The sequence below is a fragment of the Hesperophylax consimilis genome, chromosome 24 (assembly GCF_061612785.1).
Source record: "Hesperophylax consimilis isolate HC1 chromosome 24, BYU_Hcon_1.0, whole genome shotgun sequence".
Classification (NCBI taxonomy): Eukaryota; Metazoa; Arthropoda; class Insecta; order Trichoptera; family Limnephilidae; genus Hesperophylax; species Hesperophylax consimilis.
This window is the reverse complement of record NC_142859.1, coordinates 1,491,203-1,515,485: the sequence shown is the minus strand read 5'-3', so window position 1 is coordinate 1,515,485 and position 24,283 is coordinate 1,491,203. Positions and strand designations below refer to the sequence as shown.

At 31.5% G+C, this 24,283-nt stretch overlaps 1 protein-coding gene across 1 annotated transcript in view; it reads right to left on the bottom strand.

The window, feature by feature from the left end:
• Nucleotides 1-24,283, bottom strand: part of LOC149411790 (alkaline phosphatase, tissue-nonspecific isozyme-like) — a 306,816-nt gene that overhangs the window by 41,610 nt on the left and 240,923 nt on the right. Inside the window, exon 6 of the mRNA XM_089646240.1 lies at nt 15,276-15,483. Within this exon, the coding sequence (XP_089502366.1) occupies nt 15,276-15,483 (208 nt within the window). The remainder of the gene's footprint in view (nt 1-15,275; nt 15,484-24,283) is intronic.

Below are 24,283 nucleotides of genomic sequence, written 5' to 3'. Positions count from 1 at the left end.
AATTAAATAATATGGTAAAAGTATATAGGAAACCAATCGTGTATTGTATTAATATTGGATATTAGTATGCAAAAAAAAAAAATTATAATAAATAAACAATGTAAGAAAAATCTTGTTTTTTTAAAAGCATTCCTTTTATGTGTTAAATAATACACATTTTCTTGCTACATAATGTCGCTATAAAATAAATATTGTTATTATTTATTGTAAACAGGACTTACTACGTTACGTTCAGTCAATTATATGACGAAAGTATCTACGTTAAAGCTCAAATATGATGGTTAATTTTGAAATAAATCAAAAAAATAATAGTAGATAATTTTTTTGTAATTGCCGAGTTTGTCTGAGAAGGGTTAAACGCCAAAAAAATCTTCTCAGATTCCGGCTACACATTTCCGAGAATCGCGAATGTACCGTTGGGAGTTTATTGCAAACTCTCGACATTTATTTGTTAACCAACAATAGACTGTCGGAGTATATTTCCCCCTAACCCCGCCACCTCTACAGCGCCAGGAAGTTTTTCAGGAAAATTCTCTGAAGACTCCGCGACAACAGATGAATTCAAAGCCTACAGTACTGAATTTTCGAGAAATTATAATCAAATGAATGCTGTATTGTGCTGGTAAAGCAAGCACTGCTAGAATAACAGAGATTTAGATAAAGAAAAATAATGAGGTTTTCTTGTTCATTTCTTGAGTTTTCCAGTGGCGAAATATAATGCATTTTCCTTGCAAAATGAATTCAGCATTTGTTGAGAAAGCATTCGACGCGCTTTGACGACTTCCCCGGCCGGATTCTCTGATCCGAATCCAGAGGCCGCGGGTCATAAGGCCGACGTATAAGTAATGAAACCAGCGGATAAAAACTTTAACGGTTCTTTTTGAAAATAAAATAGGGCACTACTTCCGTTTACATCAATCCTTAAGTCATTAAAATAATCATACTATTTAATGAAATTATGTACTTCTTCAATGATTGCGATATTACTTTGTGGTTAATTAAACTATATGAAAATGAAATACGTTGTACATTGTACACACCACTTTTAATAAATAAAAATCTACATGTTTCAAAGCCAACGGCTTCTTCGTCAGGATAATGAAAATTAACGAATTTAAAAAAAGACAGTTTTTTAAATAAGAACACGAAGGAAAAAAAACTTGTTTGTCTATAGTCGTATCTTTAAGTAAAGTATTTCATTTTCATATAAATTATATATGATTTGAGATTTTCACGAGAAAAAGTATTATCGTGACTATTTTTATGGGTTCTTGTGCCGTATTGCTCTTCCTCTTTCTTTAGCCAATGTTTCGGACACAGTTAAAGTTTCCATCATCAAGGCAGATGTGCAGCTTGTGATGAATAAGTTATACAGTATTGCGAGCGTTAATTCTCTTAAAACCAGCATTTCAATATAATAATTTTATTATTAATTGTCTGTATTTTTTATTCTTATTTACTGCTTAAACTAGTACCTCTTCACACGTATATCGTAACGCTTATAGTATAGCCAAGGATCTAAACAAAGTGATAAAGCTACACGCGAAAACCGCTGTCAACGTTAAAAAGGTAGAAACAAAATATCTTATTCCCTGGAGAAATTGTTCCAACTCTAATTCGGCCTTTCGATTAATTGCGTTCGTCCTTTCCCATTTTGTAAAGTATTTTACCATAATTTAAACTGGGCGATCTCTCAATTACAGTATGGTTCAAGCGTACAATAAAATAAAACGATATGAACAAAAACTTATGTCGCCAATTTACGTAAGACTTTTCACCACTGGTTACAACGCATTGAACCTGTCCCAACCAATAAATAAATAATTAAATTTCAGTCAAAAGGGCAAAATAAAGAGTATTAAATCAATTGTGACTAAAATAGTGTTTTCGGACTATCCCATCAAAGGATTAGCCCTTTTGAGGCCATCACTCAGTTTTCTTTACAAAAATACATAAAACGGAAAAGTGTTTCTTTAAAATAGCTACACGCGTTTGCAGCAAAAAGTCATAAGAGTGTATGAAATGATTTGTGACTGATAATATATTCGTTTTGTTTTTTTTATATGTGCACAATTTATTGCTTGGCACGTGGAATAATTTCCATTATTAACGCAGCAGGGGTAATCAAACGGAAATAATAACAATAATAATATCACTGCAGGAAACTTAGCGATGGCGCCAAAACTTTTAATGTTTTGGTTCGAATACACTTAATTTTATCCTGTTGACTGTTTAATTAATAACTTGACATTTGGGCGGCTCGATGCGTTGCGCGCGCGTCGCGTCGTCTGAACGTAGCCATTGAAAGAATTTTACAAGTCCCTTTTGGCAAACTGGTACCCTACCACAGTATTCTATTGGCTTAAATCTTGGTATGTACACCCTTTGTAATCATCTTTAAAAATGCGACATGTCATGTGTACTAATACTTTGTTAACCTATTGGCATCAAGCCCCGCGAGCGTGCGTGGGTGTATCGCTGTATTAAAATCCAACCACGCCGATACGCGGGTCTGAAATATGTTAGCTTAAAAACGATAAACGGAAATGCAGCTGACATAAAGGTTTTTAAATTTTAAATGCCAATCGCTCGATATGTAATAAAACCTTCATCTCATAGCTATGCCAATAATACAAGGATAAAATCTTTCCCTGATAATTACAAATTAAGTTTTGTTAGCCGTCAGCGGTACTGTAATTTTTAAAATGGCGATTGGTTCTGCCATGGTTAACCTTCCTCGGAAAACGCGTGGTGGATGGTCTGAAGAATCATACCAAATAAAAAACAAATTTTTATACACATAACATGTAAGTAAAAACAAATAAAACAATAAGTTTGAGCAATGTTCAACTGTTTTCTATATAAATTAAAAAAAAAGGATTTTGTAAAGTTATTTTTCATCCACTTTTACTGATATTATTATATTTTTTTTAACTCAGTATATTTTTAAGTTAATTGATCTCATACACAAGTAAATTTAAAAGTCATTATTACGTTTAAGCATAGAAGGTTTAAAATTTATATTTGTTTTTGTACACCACAGCAGATTTAACTTTTTGGTACAAAATTATTTCGGAAATGAGGATAAATTTTTTAGCTCGAAAATTCGCAGGAAAATGTGTTTAAAACCAATTGAGGGACAATTAAATCAGGTACTTAACTCTGTCAGTGTAGAGCGAGAAAAACGTATTATATAAACATGTTTTAGTTTGATCTAACTCTTACTTCTCATCTCCCAACTAGTAAACACGTATAGGTAATCTTTGTACTCAGTTAACAATAAACAAAATGATCAATCTCGGAGTATCATTTGTTAGAATAATCCAAAACCTTATAGTATTTGTGGTACAGCAATTATAACATAAAATAAGAGTATAACATCAATGCATCACGTAAAATATTTATTTTTAGTGCAAAGCCTTGTTCAATGATAGTTGAAGTTTTCAAACGAATTTCAAATCAATACAAGGCATAGAAATATAAAAGCGAACCGGAAATTTTACTAAGGAAAGCCGCCTGTAACTGTTCATAGAATTAAAATTTAATAAAAATATATTGGAAAATTTTGAGGAAAACTGGGCTTCTGAAACGATCTCAGCTGGGGATTTATTAGTAGCTTATTAAATACCTTTTTTATTGAAAGTTTTTGATAAATCGGAACAGTAATAAAAAATGCACGGTAGATATCTTTTAAAAAAATCCCACAAAGGCAATGCACGTGCGTGGGTATTCGCACTTCTTCAAACCGATTCGTGGATGTTTGGAAAATCCGACTATCATGGAGAGTCTCTATGATTCTTTATGTTCCTGATGGTTATCTCCGTCACCGACAGCATAGACTGGTCTATCTCCCGGCCTGCAGGACTAACTTGCCTGCAGGTCATATCGGTGGGGAGAGCAGTCTTGCCGTTGAACAGAATCAATTCGGATATCGACATATTTAGCTGAAAGTGAAGCTGCCTTTAAAAGGGAAGCGCTATTGATGGTGGTATAGTTGATACACCGCTAACTTATTATGTAATACCACTATACAAATGTATTTAACGAATTTGAATGTAATTTTGTAATGTTTTTAAAGGAATAAACAAATTGAATTGAATGATTTCATAAGTAGCCATATTTTAAATATTATGATATTAATATTATTATTAATAAGAAATGGAATACCTGCCAATTTTATAAGTGAAAAAAATAGAATAAAAAATGGCATTGAATAAAATTGATTTTATTCCAATAATCAAGATCTCATGAATATCTTCAATTAAAGCGAATCTTTTCTTTAAAATAGGTTGCTGAATAGAATCCTAACGTTTGATTTTGTTGTAAAAAAACAACAAAGAATCTCAGTAAAAATTGTTTATTCCGTAATTAATAGGTGGAGAAAAATAAAATTTAGGTAGAAAACACATTACACGCAAATATTTGATGAACAGATAGTTGAAATTCGTAAAATAAGTAAAACAAATTTGTTTGACAAGTACCTTACAGAATCCAAGAAATCTTTTAAATTAATCTTTAAAAAGTGGTAGTGGTAAATATATGCGTACATATTATATGAATATTAAAAGACATCTTACTTTGTGTGCCCTGTAAACAGTTTTAAAATGACTTTGAAAGTAAAAAGCTGTTGTCAAGCAATCGTCAATCTAAATAAACAGCTTATGTCAAGCAATCGCCAATCTATAGAAACAGCTGTTGTCAGGCAATCGCCAATCTACAGAAACAGGTGCTGTCAGGCAATGCCAATCTACAGAAATAGCTGCTGTCAGTCAATGCCAATCTACAGAGACATCTGCTGTCAGACAATTGCCAATCTCCATAATTTTATTTCACATAAAAAATGGACCACTGCAAAATAAATACGAAAATCTAAAAATTAAATAAATTGAGAAAAGTTAGCAAAAAACTTAGCCTAGCTAACATTGGAATTTTGAAAGGTTAAAATTTAAGCGGATGTTTGATAATGTTTTTCACATTTTTTCATAATTTTATCTTGTGCGCCACGTGTTATAAAATTTTTGTAGGCTTCGTTTTTTGCCGAAACCCCAAGGATATAACGTGTACCATCCCGCATTCCTGAATAAAATGGCAGTTTATTAACTTCCCAACTAATTTGCTTCATAATGTATTGTGTAGAGTCTAAACTGGATGTCGACAAAGTATAACAGTGTATCCCCGCTAAATTCCGACAATCTCCGGAAAATTAAAGTAATTTCCATTAATTTACCATAAAATATGTCTGAAACTCCACCGTTTTGGAAAATTACCGTTCGCTAGGTTATTTTTATCAAAGTTACAACGATATCACTTCCCGATAGGGTTTAAATTATTTACGAGGGTTTATGAGGAAAGCTCTGCTAAGAATTTAATTGGTTATTTCTTGATTTGGGGCTCGGAAAAGCTTCTTTTACAGATTGAATAAATAAACTTGTGATTGGAGTAGGGCGAAGAGAATACATATAATGTTTAGGAAAGTCCGACGATTCCAATTTGATAACATTGATTCAGGGACAACTAGATTACACTTTTAGGTAACGGTAATGACCACGGTAGAAGTTAGTCATAACTGCCTGGAATCGGTCAAACTATAGCATATCTGATATCCATAAAGAAGTATTACTCGATATCCGGATACATTTCAAAGAGAAACACTCATTATATTGAAAATGAACTTACACTAACAAGCTGTAACTTCTATATTTATGTGTAATGCTATGTGTTTTACACCAGACGTTCCCAATCTTATATAACTCACCACCGTCATAATAAGTATATTTTTCATCAACGCCCCTACCCCCCATTAATAAAATTATAGCAGCAATAGGGGGAAAAGCGCCGCAGGTGAAAACAATTTTAAAGTGAAAGCTCACCACAATGCGTTTTGCAGTATAACAACCAACCGTTGATATTGGATTAAATTTTCACGAAGTGGGTGAATTTTAAATATTTACAAATCCAAGATTCACGCAATTGGCCTTACCACCCATTTTCCCTAGAAAACAGCACCCTGAATCTCACCATTTGCCATCGTGAGGAGATATCGCCCATATTGGGAATCACTGTTTTACACTAACCTCTGAAAATTCATAACATATTGTCGATAATATAATCATATATTAATAACATTCGATGAAATATTATCATAAAAAACTAATTTTTGTTTTTCAACACCATTGTAACGTCTCTTACTCTTATTATTAATATATTACTTTACATGTAGTCTGTAACCTTGACACAATCCGTCCCACTTTTGAAAATTACACTTAAATTCTTAATAATTCCGAGTTCAGAACCAGATTCCTGAACGTAATATTTTATTATTATTCTCTTTTTGTCTTAAATTTTATTAATCAATGTTATATATAGCCTTCCTAAGTCAAATATGATTTAATGCCTGTTTGTGACGCTATTAAATAAAGTAAAATAAAATCCCGATTCGGGTGTGTCGATTGACATGAGATTGTAAAAGAAAGTTAAAAAAGTACTTGGATATTAAGACTTGGTCACTATTATCACTTAACACTATGAAGCGACGTTTCCTTTCTGAATATTGGTATTTCACGCTTTATATTTCTGATCCGTTTGTTATTCACTCTTTCAACCACTAGACCATAGGTTTCAAAGGGGGGGCTCTATGGACTTCCAGAGGTCGTTTTTGACTTGCCGGGTGTCTATATCAGCGAGAAAAAGTTAGAGTCCGTGAAAATTTAAATATTTCTGCATTTCGTTATGATGCCTTGTATTTGCCATGTTAATATCTTGACGAAATGCGAAAATATTCGAATTTTCATGAACACGTATTCCGACATAGTAAAAATATATTCGTAATTTAAAATCTGTTAATTTATTCAATAGGCCTGCAATCCCGACAAATATTATTTGGCAGGCAGGGGTTCTACTGAAAAAAAGCATTTGGTCCATAGCTCAAAATTTTTAGAATCTCTGCACAAGACTAGCCGAAAATTGCCTTTAGTACAGACTTGTACATCTAAGGGACTTGAACCAATTCAATGGTTTCACTCCAATTAAAGTAAAAAAGGATGGGAAACCTTTTTAAGGCCGTTTTTTCTTATTTATGTGGGGTGGGTGGAATAAAAAAAGCAATCAAAACCCGCATATTCCGCTTTCAGGAAAAAGAGATGGTGTATTTCTGAAAGGGAAACCAAAACTGCTTTATTTTAACGATACTATTTAAAAATTAAATCAAAAACTTATTTTATTCTAGGTACGTAAAAAACTCACACAATTTTAATGTATAGAAATAAAGTTTTCGTGGGTAAAGTGTAGTAACATTAAGATCATATTCTAAACGATAGTAAGAAAATTTTATAACCAAAAAAATCAAAAAGTGAAAAAAAAGTTGTTTTATTACACCAAATTAATTTTAAAAAATCAAAACACTATTATGTCAATGCCGAGTTTCACCTCGATCGGATATTGGAAAGTTGGTTAATTTCCGCTTCCAAGATTTGCGTTCATTCATCACCGAAAACAAAAGAGAAATTCACATCCTAGATATATTTAAAAATACTTATAAATTCAAGAAATCAGATGAGCGACAAAGTACCTACTTATAATGTAATATTTTTTTAAAGAAAAATATTTCAATTTTATATTTGAAATGTGTATTTCTTTTAATTACATTTCTTACGGCTAATCTTGACAAATGAAGTCAGTTTATGTGATTATTTAGCTAACATGCAATTATTAATCCTATTATTATTTCACGTTATTTTTCACGGGACTGCAGCTATGGGAAATAACTTTTGTGGTAATGAAACGACGTAACCAAGTAATCTTTTTTGTTTTGTTTTGTGAATAACCGCCCGAATATTGGTTTAAAATAACAACGTTTCACGGTATGTTCTTTTCCGGAAATTATTTTTACTTATGCATTTCCGTCAAAAATTTTGTTGATTTTGTTTTTGTACGGTTTCAATAAATACAAATCAAAAAAATATGCATACGACTGATATGCGTCGTTGCCACTCTTTACTCTTGGCGTATTTGCCTGGTAAATTCGAATTTACCATGCAGATTTTTAGCAGGAAAGCCTTTTTTATGAAAAACCAAAAACAACAGGCTATAGAAAAAATATTCTTCTCCTTTTACACCTAGAATGGATCTCCCGAAAATATTACATTTTGCTTGTATTCAAGTGTGGTCAAATATATTAAAAAAAATTAAAATAATATTAAAATAATGTTAAAATAAATTTAAATAATATTTAATAATATATTAAAATAAAATAAAATAATATTAAAATAAATTAAAATAATATTAAAATAAATTAAAATAATATTAAAATAAATTAAAATAATATTTAATAATATATTAAAATAAATTTAAATAATCGAAATTTTCCAGAAGAAAATGTGTAAATGTCATAAATAGTTCGGTAACGCTTGCGTTTTTTCTTGGGACTTCAAGAAACTTTTCGAGGTTGATAAAGGAAGGGTTAGAAAATAAGGATTCTGAATTTTTAACGTACCATCAAGAATATTTTCAGAGTACCGTTTACACCATTTCAAAATTTACAAATTTCCGGGCATCGCCGGGACTTCAAGTTTTCAAGAATATTATATCCAGCATTGCGTATAGCGATTTCTTTTTAGGAAAATTTGAAAGGAAACTCATACATTAGGTAAATTTAAGTATCGCTTTGAAATAAGAGATTGATACGTGACCCCGCTTTTGACAAGAATTTAAGGTTCGCTAACCCCGGTTACTAAAATAAAATGACCCAATAAAATTGCCCGTCTTTTAAAAAGGAATCTAATATATTTTGAAGCGCAGTGTCAGTGTTGTTTGAAATGCTTAGTACAAAGCTATAATATTATTGGGAAGAAATTTGGTTTTTATTAATTTATTCATTCATAACAAAATTTATTTATAGTTATAAGAGCACTTTTGATTGTCAAAGTAGGAAGGATTCTCGTTTTAGGATAGTTTAACTGACCAGCCAAGTTTATAATATATTATTAAGCGAAGATGACATAAAAACATCAACAAAATTAGACACACCAATAAATTTAAAAAAACTAAAATATGAAAAAAAATAAAATATTTTATGCGTTTCTAAAGTAGCCAGAATGTTATATGTAAAGTTAAATGTGTTAATCGGTACCATTGATATCAGACAAGAATTCTGAAATGGAAAGGTATTTCTGGTCCACGTCCCATATTATCAGAAAACTACTACACAACAGTAATACGCAATATTCCCATCTAATAAAATTGAATGTTCGAACATTTATTCGACGACCACATCGCTTTCTTTTTGATGTTCACTTTGATCTTACACGAATAACGTTTGTCATCTAAAAAGTATATTTTTGGGAGAGAGAATTTTCGAAAATTTTCAGAATCGAGTGGATCTTAAACAGAAAGAAAACGAAGAGACGGAAAGAGCTTAGTATCCTTTTCTTTTAAGTATACAAGGTGATGTAAAAACTATAAATAATATTTTTTTGAAGTTAATACACCACACAGGAGACCCTGAGAAAGACAATTTCCCTAAGGGCCTTTGTCATCTTCAGGGATGCTGTGTGGAAGGTCATAGGACATTAAATAGTTAAAGAAAAGAAGGAGAGCGAGTTCTTGGAAGGAAAAAGGTATGAGGGGTGGGTGGAAATCTAGGGATCAGTGTATATAAGAGTGACAGACAAATGATTTATCCCTCCCGTTGCGGCGCAAGGCGATGGGTTGGGAGAGACCAGTTAGAGAGGTCAAACGGTCTCCCCAAATTAACCTCTCCTGATCTGGCACCCAACGCAGCTTGTGGGCATCGTCCTGCTAAATCACCTACAATCACCGAACTTCTTAAGGTAAACTATGGCAGAGGTATTGGTTATCCAATAAATGGTTCCCGGGGAGGCGGTACTTAAACCCGCCTCCCAAACTTGTATAAATGCACATTTTTTTAATGACGTGTGTCATTAAAAAAAATATTAATTTCAAGAATGAATGATAGTGTTATTTTTCAAAATTGGAACTAATTGTCTCAAGAATTTAGACAAAAGGTTAATTATTGCTTTTCTATGATATAAATTTTTATAGTATAATATAAGCGATTTGCCTTGTATCACAATGAAATTCAATATTCATGAACACGTGTTCCGGCATCATGATAATATATTTGTAATTTACTAAAGTTTATCTGGGAACCTGTTAATTCATTCGTAAGGCCTGCAATCCCGTTTCTCCATTTTTCTCCGTGCCCCATATTTGTTTCTACCTATACACCAATCACATAATTTTTGTTGGTTTTGCCGCTTCGAGGGTCCATGTAGTTTGGTCCATGTATTTAATAAAAGACAAGTGCTTGTTGTCTAGAAGCAGTTGCGGCTAGCGCTAAGGAGCGTTGGAGCTACGCACTCCCCAAATTTTGTAAAAATAATAATTATCAACCAATAATAATACCAAAAAGGAAAGCAATTAAAAGTAAATAGTACATTTTTTTATTTTAAATTCAACCGGCTCGAATTTTCGCTATTTGTATCGCGTGTAACAGTCCCGTGGTGCGAGCTTGTGATTTCATTTCGCTCACTGTGAAACATCGCTGGGAACATCAATAATTCTATACGCGCAGAGCATGAATGTTGACCATTGTATTGAAATTTCTCCGAAATATAAGCGGCGCTTATTATTGCCACTGTTTTCTTCGACAAGGCGGAAACAAAATACATTTATTTGTAGCGCCAAGATGGTACCACTTTAGTTCACGGTTTGCAAAATGATAATTTCAGCATGTCGCCGGTGTAAACTTCAAAATTCTTGGAATTCTTTACCTAACGAAGGGAATAGATTGAATTTTTTATTATTTATACTTGTGACACCTTGAACACTATAAAATATATTTAAGTTTGATTCTTTTATCTTTATCCTCTGCTTTTTTATCATAATACTATATCATTCCAAGGAAATTTTTACGGCTGATGGAAAAGATATGTAAATATCACATTGATTCCTGTTCAAATAAAACCCTTCTCTTCCCGGGTAAACAAATAAAAACAACGTTTGAACGACAGTTTCGCAACTTTCTTGCTCCCAGGTGATTGAAGGCAACTTGCTTTTATTTGTTTTGTATAGATAATCGGAGAAAAAGAACAAAAACAATGAATTATTCATCGAACAAAAATCGCATAAAATTATCTGCAATAAATATTAACTATTACTATCTATGATTATCTATGACTATCAATAGAGCTAATAAAATGTGTTAATTACATTCTCTTTATTTTGCCTTCTAAATATCACACTTGGTTACATAATATAAAGGTGCAATATACCGAAGACAAAAGATATTACAATATTTTAAATAAGTAACCGATCAAGAAATGCCTAAATTCAAAATGAGCGCTTCTCAACACAATTATACAGGATTTTCCAATAAGAGGTGTTATTTTGATATTCAATCGTAAAAAATCAATGGTTTCGTTGCTTGTGTGGCACGTAGCACCATCTTGTTGAAATTAAATAATGTCCAGATCAATACCATCCAACTCCGCCCATAAAAAATCATTAATCGTCTCTCGATACCGCAATCCATTCACCATAACTGTTGCTCCAGCCTTATTTTCAAAAAAGTAAGGTCCAATGACTCCGCCGTACCATAAACCGCACTAAACAGTCACATGTTGAGGATAGAGAAGCTATTTAACAATAATTCTTGGGTTTTCCGAGCCCCAGATGCGACAATTTTGCTTTTGACGAAGCCACTGAGGTGGAAATGGGCCTTATTACTCAAGATGATTTGCATTTGATTCACTCAAGTGAATTTTAATAATTTCAATGCATTGTTGAAGCGTGTTTTGTTCCATTTTTATTAATGACGTAGTTTCTAATTGTCAAATGTAAAAAAATGACAGCTTTAAAAGTAACATCTACCGAAATAGCGGACTATTCAAAATAACACCTTTTATTGGAAAACCCTGTACTTATCAGGGTAAAAAAAATTGTAATGCACTCCAATATAAAATTAAATCTAAAAAAATTTGTAAAGCCTTTAAATTACAAATTAAACAACTTCTTGATCAACCAAATATTAATTTTAAGTTTTAATTTATTTTTTTACGTATCATTTGATTACAGGTACATATTAGTAGTAATTGATCAAATTCAAATTTTAACATTTCATACTTAGTATATGATTAACTATTTAATTTCATTATTAATTAACAAAAAAATATATTTTTATTATTTTACCATATCCTCTTAAATATTATATCAGCATTCGAATCACCAATAGCTTATTGTCACAATTTATTATGTACCTTCGCTTGCAATATTATCAGCTCCGTTTACTCCAAATGAATAAAATAACTCCATGTATCCATTTTATCACCTACTACCTACTTATTAATCGAAATGTAATAATATTATTTTTATTTTACTACTATTCTTAAATTAATGTTAAATGTAAATAAATATATTCTTAAATTTATTTACATTTACTGTGTATCTAATTAAGTAAATGCTACTTTAGTCTATTTTTTTTATTATTTATACTTGTGTTATCATGCTATATACATTTTTGTTTATTTCTTACATTTTAAATAAAAAACTTTCTTTCTTTTCTTTACCATATGTATATTGTAATGGCACTACTCCCCAACTCAAACACGAGAAACGTTTTTCTCTATTGAATTGGGTAGTTACGTTAAAAAGAAAACATTTTTATTGTAATTAGTTTTTTTAGTATAACATATTTATGTTTTTATATATAACAAATTTATTTTTAAATAAAAAAAAAATAAATAAAAAAAATCTTACTGAGAAAAACTAAAAAAACTAGCTGAAGTTCTTTTCGATGCCATTATCGAACAATCGTTAACGAAACGTTTTCATTTTCAAATTATTGTCAACATGATATCATTGTCTCCATCATTTTGTTGTGTTGTACGACAGTTTTTTTTATATTATTTTTATTTCCTAATTTTTCCAGTCACCGTAGAAGATGTCTAATTTATCCAGTCACCGTAGAAGATGTCTAATTTATCCAGTCACCGCAGAAGATGTCTTATTTTGACATTTGGGAAATAGTTTTAAGATTATTTATAGAGTAATTAAATATTTCCACTGATTTAAAATTTCATTCAACAGCATCATTACTCTTGTCATTTTGTGTTAGAACATCTATTCTGCTGCATGGTATCTTGAACAAGTCGTGGCGAAGACTACGGTTGAAGTTTTCAGGAACGTAATGCCATAGCATTAAGAGGAATCGCCTGTCAAAGAGTAATTAATTATATTAAAAGTAAGTATTGGTACGGTTTATTTTGTAGGCAAAATCTATTCGTTGCCTCAAGTCCGTGTGGTGCATGAACCTCGAATAAGTTTCACGTGTCCACATATACGATCATGCCATTTTTTCAAACAAACCATTAACACTTTCATCAAAGTTTGATATAATTTTGCTGTCTTAATTGTTTTCACAATATTTTTCATACTAGAACTGTTGTTTTTATTTTGTCACAATTTTTAATATTTTATTCCAGCTGACGTGTACCTGGCGTTGCTGAGGGTTACCCTTAGGATATAGACATATACCATCGTGGATTTTTCTGTAGGCCTATTTAAGATATACAATTCCGCAGTACAATTTTTTGATGTATCTTTTAAGGTTTAGCCAGCGTTAGCAATGGTAGTGCCCAAAAATTTTTTTACGACTTGATTACCAAACATCGACTTTCTATACATAAGTATAATATACATGTATTATTTGTATAAAAAGTTCTCTGAATGATAGTGAAATCACAATCCGTTCCGTAGTTTAGACGAACTAAACGCATAAACAGACAAATACTGGTAGCGACATTATTTTATACAATTTAGAGATAAATATATATTTTGAGATCAACAAGGTTTGATTTATATTAAGGCAACCAAGTAAAATAAAAACAATTTAAAAAATGACTCCTCTCACATTTTTTCGTCTTTACTTTAATTACTGACAACAAATAATACATGTTTTATTAGACAAATTATAAATTATTTTGAAATTTACTGCCACTTCACTTTTTTGTCTTTTCTTATGAAAATAATCATTTAAAAATTCACAAACTTTCATTAACTTTAATCAAATTGCGGTCGGAACCTTTAATATCGTAGAGGTGTGAATTTTAATTTTTATGAGGTTAACTTCTATATGTGAATGTAAAATTTGGTATATTTTCTTTCTAATACGGTTTAGTTCATATTTCTAACTATGACGATAAGAGAGGCACAACGATTTCTATGATAACATATTATGAGCTGTTCCCAAAAGCGAACAAATTAGTCTGAAGAGTTAAGTTGTTTGAGATTCATATTTTGAACATCAATATCTCAGTTTCATACAAACGGCATATAGAACCTTGTTATTCCAATAGAACTTCTTGCCGATATAGTAAGTATTTCATATATTATATTACATGACTACCATAGTAGACGATGGGGTTAGCTTTTAGTTTAATAATTAATGTACTCGTCTATTGTGGCAGTTTGTTGGTTGAAAGGTTGTGGCTAGTGTTAACGTCGTCGGTTCACGAGTATCAAGATAATGTATTCTGAATTAGTAACAAAGTAACTTGATCAAGAATTAATTAGATTTTGTTTAACTTCAAACATCACAAAATAGGCCGAAAATGGTTTTTAAATTTAAATTGTATTATAGAAACTTCAATTTAAATCATATTATAGATTACAAAATCACATAAACGAAAATGTTAAAATCTAACCTAACCGGTGACAGCTATAAGTTATAAAGTTAGTTCTCAGAACCGATTTTATAGATTCGAGCAATTACAAAACTTTATTTTTAAATTTTTTGAAGTATCATAACTTGATAGATATATTTTAATTAAATTATTTTTACTGCAAAAAAATATTAATTTGAACCTGAACACTGTCACTTCTAATTTAACTTCTACTGACTTAATGTGTATACAATAATATATGTGTATGTGTTTTTACCAAAGATATTAGAAGAACAATATCTTTGGTTTTTACTTATGACAGCATAATAACACTTTATCTATAACACCTCAGCACAGGTTCTTCTATTGAGGCAAAAAACTACTACTTACTCATTGAGTTATTGACTAATAATATTTTTTTGTATAACTGCTACAAATTATGTTAACTGAATAAATAATTAAAAAATGTTATGAAGATGTCATGTGGATGTCTTGTTAAATGTTAAACAAGAAATTAAAACGATTTCGACGAAGAGTCTTGAAACGCATAGCTGAGAAGTAAATGCGTATGTGAAAATTAATTGAAATGGGACTTACCCAACAAATGGTCGACTTTATCAGTGTCGATATTCTGCATCTGTTCTCCATTCCACACGTACTCCGCCCGCAGTTTCCTTCGCTTCTTGTCCCTCAGCCAGTCCTCTATCAGGTTCCTTCCGTCCAATCTTCTCCCTTCTAACGAAGGCTCTTCGGGATCTTTCGTCACAGTGGGCAACCAGTGTCTCCGGCCACCCCCGAGAAGAACCTACAAATAAATAACCAAATTGTGTTCAATTTTTATTTCCAGGTTCAACATAAAAAAAATTATATTCCAGAAGGTATGCTAGGGACGGGGCAATGTAATAATGAGCATAATAACTGTACAAAAAATATATATATAAAGGCGCTTTACAATCGATGTAGGTATAACAAAAAACAAAATATTACAAAAAGAAAGTGAAGTTAAGTTAAGTAAAATGAATTACAGGAACAGGTGACACAAAGGTAGAAGATGGAGACTGTGCAGCAAGAAACCTAGGAGATGAAGAAACTGGACCAGCTGCTGCAGCGAGAGAGTCCACCTCGTCCACCAACAGCACCAGCACGAGGTTCGTCATCCTTCCAGGTATGTGTCTGCTGCTAATAGAGCGCTGAAACAATATCCATACATAGATACTAGACTTTGGCAGCACCGCTGTGACGTTCGATGAAGATAGAAGATGGAGTGTCTGCAGCAAGAATCCTAGCTGGTGAAGAAACTGGATCAGCTGCTGCAGCGAGAGAGTCCACCGCATCCACCAACAGCGACAGCACGAGGTTCTTTATCCGTCCAGGTATGTGTCTGCTGTTAATAAAGCGCTGACACAATATCCTCACATAGATAACAGACCTTGACGAGTCCATCATTCATCTCCGTATAATCCTGTTCCTGGTGATTGTTGAAGCAGTGCATTATGACCGCAATAAAAAGCGACGGTCGGGATAATAAATAAAATTTGGTCTTAGCGAAACACTTGCTTGGGCCTCCAAAATTTCCAAGAATTCCGTGATAAACATCTGGCGTACAGTTACCGATCCTCGTCCCACGTTCGTTCATCGCAAAAGAGAAAATGTCGAATATTTTTTAGCAAAATTTTCGATTACTCACTTTTGACACACTACACTCAAATCACATTACTATAAAGTTCTAATAACTGGTTGTTTATTTTATTTCAAATATTGATTAATTGATTTTAAACATAATTTCAAAAGGATGTTGCCACATTTTTCTTGAAAATACTAAAAAAAAACACAGAAAAGTTGGAGGACGCATCTAGATAAATAATAATTTATAGTGGTACTGCATTTTACTTACATTAACAATTTACATTGAAAGCCGCAATGATAAAATAATGTCTCTAACAGTGTTGCCACAGTTCTCAGCTAATCTATTTGACATATGAAACTCCGTTAGTAATTTTTGGCAATAAAACTATGTTAGCTGGTAAATAGATTTATTTATTTATTTATTTATTTATTTATTTATTTATTTACACATATACGGCACAACACGTGCCATTAACATAATTGACATACTTATAATAGTATGTCAATTATGTATAATAACAGTATAAATGTTAGTAAAATTTAAGAAAATAGGTAAAAAGTAAGGTAATAAGTAGTGTATAAAAACTATAATTTATAAAAGTAAATTGTAAAGTGAATAGTTTAAAATATAAAGTATTAAAGTATAAACCATAATTTATTAGGAAAAAGTAAAAATAAAAATAAAAATTTAAAGATTGAAATAAAACAATAAAATGTACCAATAAGATACCTATCTCAAGGTACCGACAATGATTTAAATATAAAAAGTAATAAATCCTGGATTATGTTAACCGATATGATAAATTTTACAAGTACTTATGATTTCAAGTGCATTAATAGTTTTAGAAGTACTGGTAGGCATATTATGTTTACATGATGTATTTACGTGGTACTAGCAAACAAATTTAGTTTAACGCATCTTTTGTATGAAGACAGATTACCGGCAGCGTGATCAATATTAGCATATTCATTGCCTAAAATATGCAAGCGATTTATGGTTGAGTTTTGTTCTGCGTTCGTCATAGTATTGTCACAGTGGAAAGGTGTTTTGAGGCGAGTCGGTCTACTAGGTACATGGTAATTTATTAATGAGACCAATTCAGGGGAGTCAAACCAGTTATTGTTTATTTTAAATAAAAAAATAAGATCATTGAGTATTCTTCTATCTTTTAACGATAAGAGTCTCATTTTTTGTAATAAAGATTCATAGTTTATGTCAACCGCGGGAATACCTTATTTGAAATTAATTGATCTGAGAAATTTGCGTTGGATTCTTTCAATGGAGTTTGCATGGCTTTTGTAGAAAGGGTTCCATATGGGGGAATTGTATTCTAAATGACTCCTGACCAGAGTTGTATATAGTATTTTAAATGTTTGGATATTTTTAAAATCTTTACAAATTCTTACAATGAAGCCCAGAATTTTCATTGCTTTACCCGTTATTATATCAATGTGATTGGTAAATAGTAGTTTAGAGTCGAAGGTTATTCCAAGGTCCCTTATTACAGGTACTGGCAATAAACTGTGATTGTTAAAAGAGTAACTATATTTGATAGGGTTTTTAATTCTAAAGAAACTCATGATTTGACATTTTTTTATGTTAAGTGTAAGTTTGTTAATGGTACACCATTCTACGAATTTTATAAAATTGGATTGGAGGGACAAGCAGTCGTATATATTTTTTATGATTTTATATATTTTCATGTCATCAGCAAATAATAATATGTTAACATCAGTGAATATGGAAGTGACATCGTTTATGAATAGTATAAACAATATTGGACCAAGGTGCGAACCCTGAGGCACACCACTAGTGGCTTCAAATTCGTAAGATAAGTGTTCTTTAATACAGACAGTTAGTACACGTTTTGATAAATAATTCTTAATCCAACATAATAAATAACCACTTATTCCTAATTTAGACAATTTATTTATAAGAATTTTAATGCAAACCTTATCAAAGGCTTTACTAAAATCCGTGTAAATTGAATCAACTTGTTCTCTATTAGCAAGAGCACCAGCGATAAAATGTTCATACAGTGTAAGGTTAGTTAAGGTAGATCGTCCAGAGATAAAACCATGTTGAAATGATGAGATATTAAATTTTATGCAAGAACATAATTTTTGGAGAATTAACTTTTCAAAAATTTTTGGTATTGACGATTGTATGCATATTGGTCTGTAATTTTCAACTAAAGACTTGTCTCCGCTTTTAAATATAGGAGTGAGAAAGCTATTTTTCCATATTTGTGGGAACTTGCCTGTTAAAAGTGATTGATTAAATAGTAGGTACAGAGGGTAAGAGACACTACTCCCACAGTTTTTTAGAAATACGGGGGGAATTTTATCTGGCCCTGAGCACGATTAAGGTTCCAGTAGTTTGATACATGCTGCAATTTCTTTAATCTCAATATGTATCTGAGATAGTTGTAAATTTATATCGGACTCAAAGTTTGGAATGTCTTCATCAGGGATATCTGTTTCATATACATCCTTAAAAAAATCTGCAAACAAATTGACAATATCTTTGATTTTACAGGAAGTTTTCAGTTTATAGTGCATAGTTTCAGGTATGCCAAGGTTGTTGTTATTTTGAGCTTTACCATAGTTGAAAAAATGTTTTACATTGTTACCAATCGAAAATTCCACATTCCTAATGTAATTATTATAACAAATGTTAGATAATTTATTACAATCTTTTCGCAGCTTGCTGAAAATTATAAAATCAGAAAGATTTGTTGTTTCTTTGTAAATTTTATGCGCTTTTTTCTTCTCAATTACTATGTTAATGAGGTCCTTGCTAAACCAGCGAGGGAAATTTGAAGATAGTTTATAACTAATTGGGACAAAGTTTTCTATGGTTTTATATAGATGATCGTAAAAGGCTTTAATATTCTCATCGAGATTACCTCCTTCTAGTATAGACCAGTCAGTGTTATATAGATAATCGCGTATTGCAACATAATTGGCTTTATTAAAGTAAGGATATTGTGTCTGGTTTTTAATTTGGCATTTTATAGGGTTACATAATACAGTAATATCTAAAGGTGGGTGATGAGAATCAGGGGGAAGAACTGAATCGCATCGAATTTATCGCAATGTTAAAACAGCAGATCAGGTAATTTGTGGTTTAAATTTACCGGAAGCCATCTCGAAAAAATAATGTGGATTAAATGGATGCAAATAAAGAAATAAACAATTAATTTCAGCTAACAGAATTTCATCCATCGTTTTCATCGGTCAAATACGCCATTTCAGAAACGCGACAGCCATAAAGATTGAAAGCATATTTTTTAAAACGAAACGAAGCGGTCTTAAAAATGATTTGGTACCAATTTCCCCAATTAGGCGAAATTAAAGTTTTATGACAAACCGGAAAGCTCATTATGCATTATAGCTACAGAATTCATTCTAAATTAGCATAAATTAGAACATTGGTAATTTGCGCAATATTAAAAGCACTTCTGTGCTGGATCACAAATTTAGTCCTTCCATTGGGAACGAATTAATGTCGACAACTCGGTTCGATCATGTAATCTCATTATTGATATTATTCATTTACAAGTATCAGAAATTGTATCGAATTCGGTCGGAATTATATCGTAAATACTCATTGTTTTGGTCATTACATTAGTTGATGCCTATTGATACGGAGTAATCATATTACGTTTGATTTGGGCGAAACTAACTTAATACTTAAATTGACATTAGGGAGATACAATATACTGATAAAGGGTGAATTTAATAAAAATGCTTTTTCGGTAAAAAATACACAACTAAATAAATTGAAAACAACATGGTTCAGTTAAGAAACTTTTTAGTTACATAAACCTTACCGTGAACTGGAAGAATAAATATAAATTTATTTTTTGGAATAACTTAGTGAGTAAAACTTCAAAATGTAATATATAATTATTGAAGACAATATCAGAACGAACCGGCAAGGAAATGGTCCTGAGTTCGAGTCCTAGATGTGAACGTATCTTTTTCTGATTTTTCTGTTTCAGATTTTCGTTTAGGAATCGCTAATATTGTCTTCAATAACAAAATAAATAGAAAACAATAGTGACCTATTGACACTGATTTGATAGAAAACTGAAGATGCCCACTCCTTAAGCTAATATTTCACTTTCTTAATGTGAATTCCGCACAAGAGTCCCAACCGTTTCCCAACCATCTGGATCCAGTGAGATTATGGCATCCCCAATAGGTATATGTTGTGAGGCTGAGGTTAGTGGGAAGGGGAAAAAGATATATAGAGGCTTTTCAGATCTTGTCACCAAGTACGGCTAAATCCATTTCAAGCAACGTTTAATTTCTTAATTGTGGTCTTGAACCTGATCAAAAATACTGATGTAGGTTGTTTGTGAGTTCTGTGTTTCCGGTTCAATTAACTCAAATTTGTTTGAATTTAGGTGACATTTTTGAAATTGGAACTGATTGTAATAACGATTCCGACAGAGCATACGGTACCTGTCTGTAAAATAAACTAATTTCGATTGTCTGAGCGTAAGTCCTGTGTAAAATCTGGTTCTATGAACTCAAATAAAATTAAAACTTTTCCTGATTTTCGCGGGTGGATCATTTTTAAAAATGATTTTAATAATCATTTTCACAATTGGTATTTGTCAAATTTGTTCATACTTCATTTGTTCAGACGGCCGGCGTAGTCCAGTGGTAACGCCATTGGACTGCCATTCCGAAGGTCGCGGGTTCGAACCCGGCGTGCGCAAATAAGTTTTATTTGATTAATTTGTGTTATTTCACAATTAATTAATTAAAATAATATATAGTATATTTGCGGCACGTTCCAGAGTGGAAGATACTACCAGTATCGCCCTGGTGTAAGACCACCATTCAGAAATGAAACGTTGCTCCAAATGGCTTTAGCCGTGTTTAGTGACTAGATCTGAATAGCCAGGTACTTCCCAACCTTCCTCTTTCCCTTCCCCACTTACCTTCAGCCTCACAACATCCCCCAATTGGGGATGCCATAGTCTCACTGGCTCCAGACGGGAGCAGTTGGGACTCTTGTGAGGTATTCACTATAAAAAAAGTAAATAAATGACTATTATAAGCAGGTAATTTTTTCATTTATTTTTTTAATTTTTTTTATTTAAAGAAAGCAAGACAATAATATATATTACAGTAAATAATAAGATAAAATACAGAAAAAAACAGAAAAGTTCCAATAAACTACTTTTCAGTAGTTTGTCGATGGCAACTTTTCATATAAAAAATATCAAAAAAAGATAAAACTTATTTTACTTAATGACAACAGTGATAACAATAAAAAATAACAATTTGTTTTAAAATATAAAAAACATATACACAACAGTGATAGTATCTACGTATAGTTTGTATTAGACTCTAATACAAACTATTTCTTTCAGCGAGACAATTTTTTCAACATAATATTTGTTTTTACATTTGTACATTTTTTTTATTTCAGCAGGTAACATATTTAAGCAACTAGGTATCATGTAGTCCAGTGTTCTTTGTCCATATTTGTTTAAATGCTTAGGTACAATTAGTCCATCATTTATCCTAAAACGAGTATTGTAAGTGTGGTCCAGTCTATTTATGTATATAGGGCTATTCATATGCTGAAATATAATTTTATACCACAGAATTGATCTTACTGAGAAAATTTTAAGATTCTGATAAAGGTATGGAACATTATGCCTTTGTTCATATAAACTTTTATGAGCTTATAATTTAACTAGTGAATTTTGAACTTATTGAACATGGTTTATATTTGTTTTACATGAAAGTCCCCAAGCTGTGATTCCATACCTTATAATAGATTCAGCTAGTGATAAATAAATTATTCTAAGTGTACGTATTGGAACATAGAATTTTAATTGATATAATCTATTAACAATAGATCTCAGACGTTCACAGACTTTATTTATTTGTAAGTCCCATTTGAAAAACAATCAATAATAATACCTAAATATACATACTCTATGACCAGTTCAATATTTTCACATGTACATATTGCAGGAATACCAACATGTAAGCAATTTGAAGTGTGTCTTTATTTCAGGTGTAATAATATTTGCCTTAGAAGGGTTTTACACTCACCTTCAAAAAAGGGTTAATGTATCTAGAACCTATAATATTAATTAGTCTATAAAAATTCATGTTTGTATTTATGATAAAAATAATCCAGGAAAATTTTTCGGATTGTGTTAACAGAAACTGGCTTCCTCAGACCATTAGGTAAATACTCAGTTATTTATTTTGCGACCATAAGGTAAGTTATCACAAAAAATTAAATCCTTTGTAAAATTAAAATCCTTAAGCATGGTTTGAAATTTTTAGAAATCTATAAGTATTGTGAGAAAAAAGATAATCTTAGCTTTGCCGAAAACAAGGGTACGCTTGAAAAAAGTGCCTGATTTTAATTGGCAGCTATTCAGATTATAACCAGTGTTTTTTTAAGATTTTAAATTCGAGAGGAAACAAATTCGCTGAATTGCGGATAAGGTGAAGTTAACAGTGGTACGGTAAAGCACGGAATAAGATTTTATCAAAGAATTTTTAAAAATTACTAACTCGGATTTCAGTCGGCGCCTAACTAATCTGTCTTGAAGAGAATCATGTAAGTTGTAGGAGAGAGGAAACATATAGGACGACAAATCGTTCCCCAGCAAAGCCGTTGAACTCAAGAATGAGTCTTTTACTAATTTAAGTACTACTTACTTCAACAAGTCAATAGAAAATAAGTAAATAAATAAAGTCAGTAGAAAATAATATGCACGAAATATCCTCTCTTTTCCGGTAACATGACACAACATGTTCAATGTTCACAATTTGACATCATTAATTGATTAAAACTGACGAAAAACAACACAAATAATAGTAAATATATTTAATTACACTAATATAAAAGTGAATTGGTCATTAGAATTGAAATAACTAACGAAAAAATGATAAGAATCACACTTTATATATTACAAATCAGGACCGTGATTTTTCCATCATCAGACGCATGCATGAGTCTGCCAAAGGGCTATGTTGTCAAATCTTCCACAACCAGTTAAAGAAATTTTATATTAGTAATAATTAGAATGAGAAATTGTACAGTCTTTGTATAATGTGTAACAAAAACACCGTTTAACGGTTGTGAAGTGTTTTATTTTTTGTAAAGCTTTTAGTTTTAAGCATCGTTTTTAATAATGTAATGAACATGTTTCAGAACCAGTAATTCCTTCATCAGGATGAAAAGTTCATGTACCCACCAAATATTAAAATAACGTGCGAATGTAGACATAGAAAAACAATTGGTCGGAGAGGATTAGAGTGTAGTTACCCACTAATTAGGTTTTAATGAGAAAACATATTTAGGAGAAAAACTTAGAGACATCTACAGTCAAAATTATTTATTGAAATACAATTTATGTTTGACAAAATAATTGGTCGAGAGGTAAGACTATCGACTATCAAGCCGGAGGTCACGGGTTCAAATCCCGGCGTGCGCAAGTAAATAGTATTTAATTAATGTCTGTTATTTCACAATTAAATACTTAAAAATAGTACGTAGTATACTTGGGCACGTTCCAGAGTGGAAGATTCTTTCAGTATCGCGCTGGGATGAGACCACCATCCAGGATTACAACGTTGCTTGAAATATCTTTGGACGTATTTGGTGACCATTCTGAAAAGCCGGGTTTTTCAGGCATTTCCTTCCCCTTCTCACTACCTTCAGCCTCACAACATAACCCAATTAGGGATGCCAAAGTCTCACTGGCTCCAGACGGTTGGGAGCAGTTGGGACTTCTGTTCAGTTTCACATAACAAAAAAAACACAATTAAATAAAAAATAAAACTATTTAAGATAATTTATAAAGTGTGTCTAGATAATAATAATTAATTATTTATTCATTTATGGGAACTTTGCTACTTCTGGAAAGCTTGTAAGTGTGAAAATGCAGAATGAGTAGCAATTATTATGAAAGGGTGGAGTTAAAAGA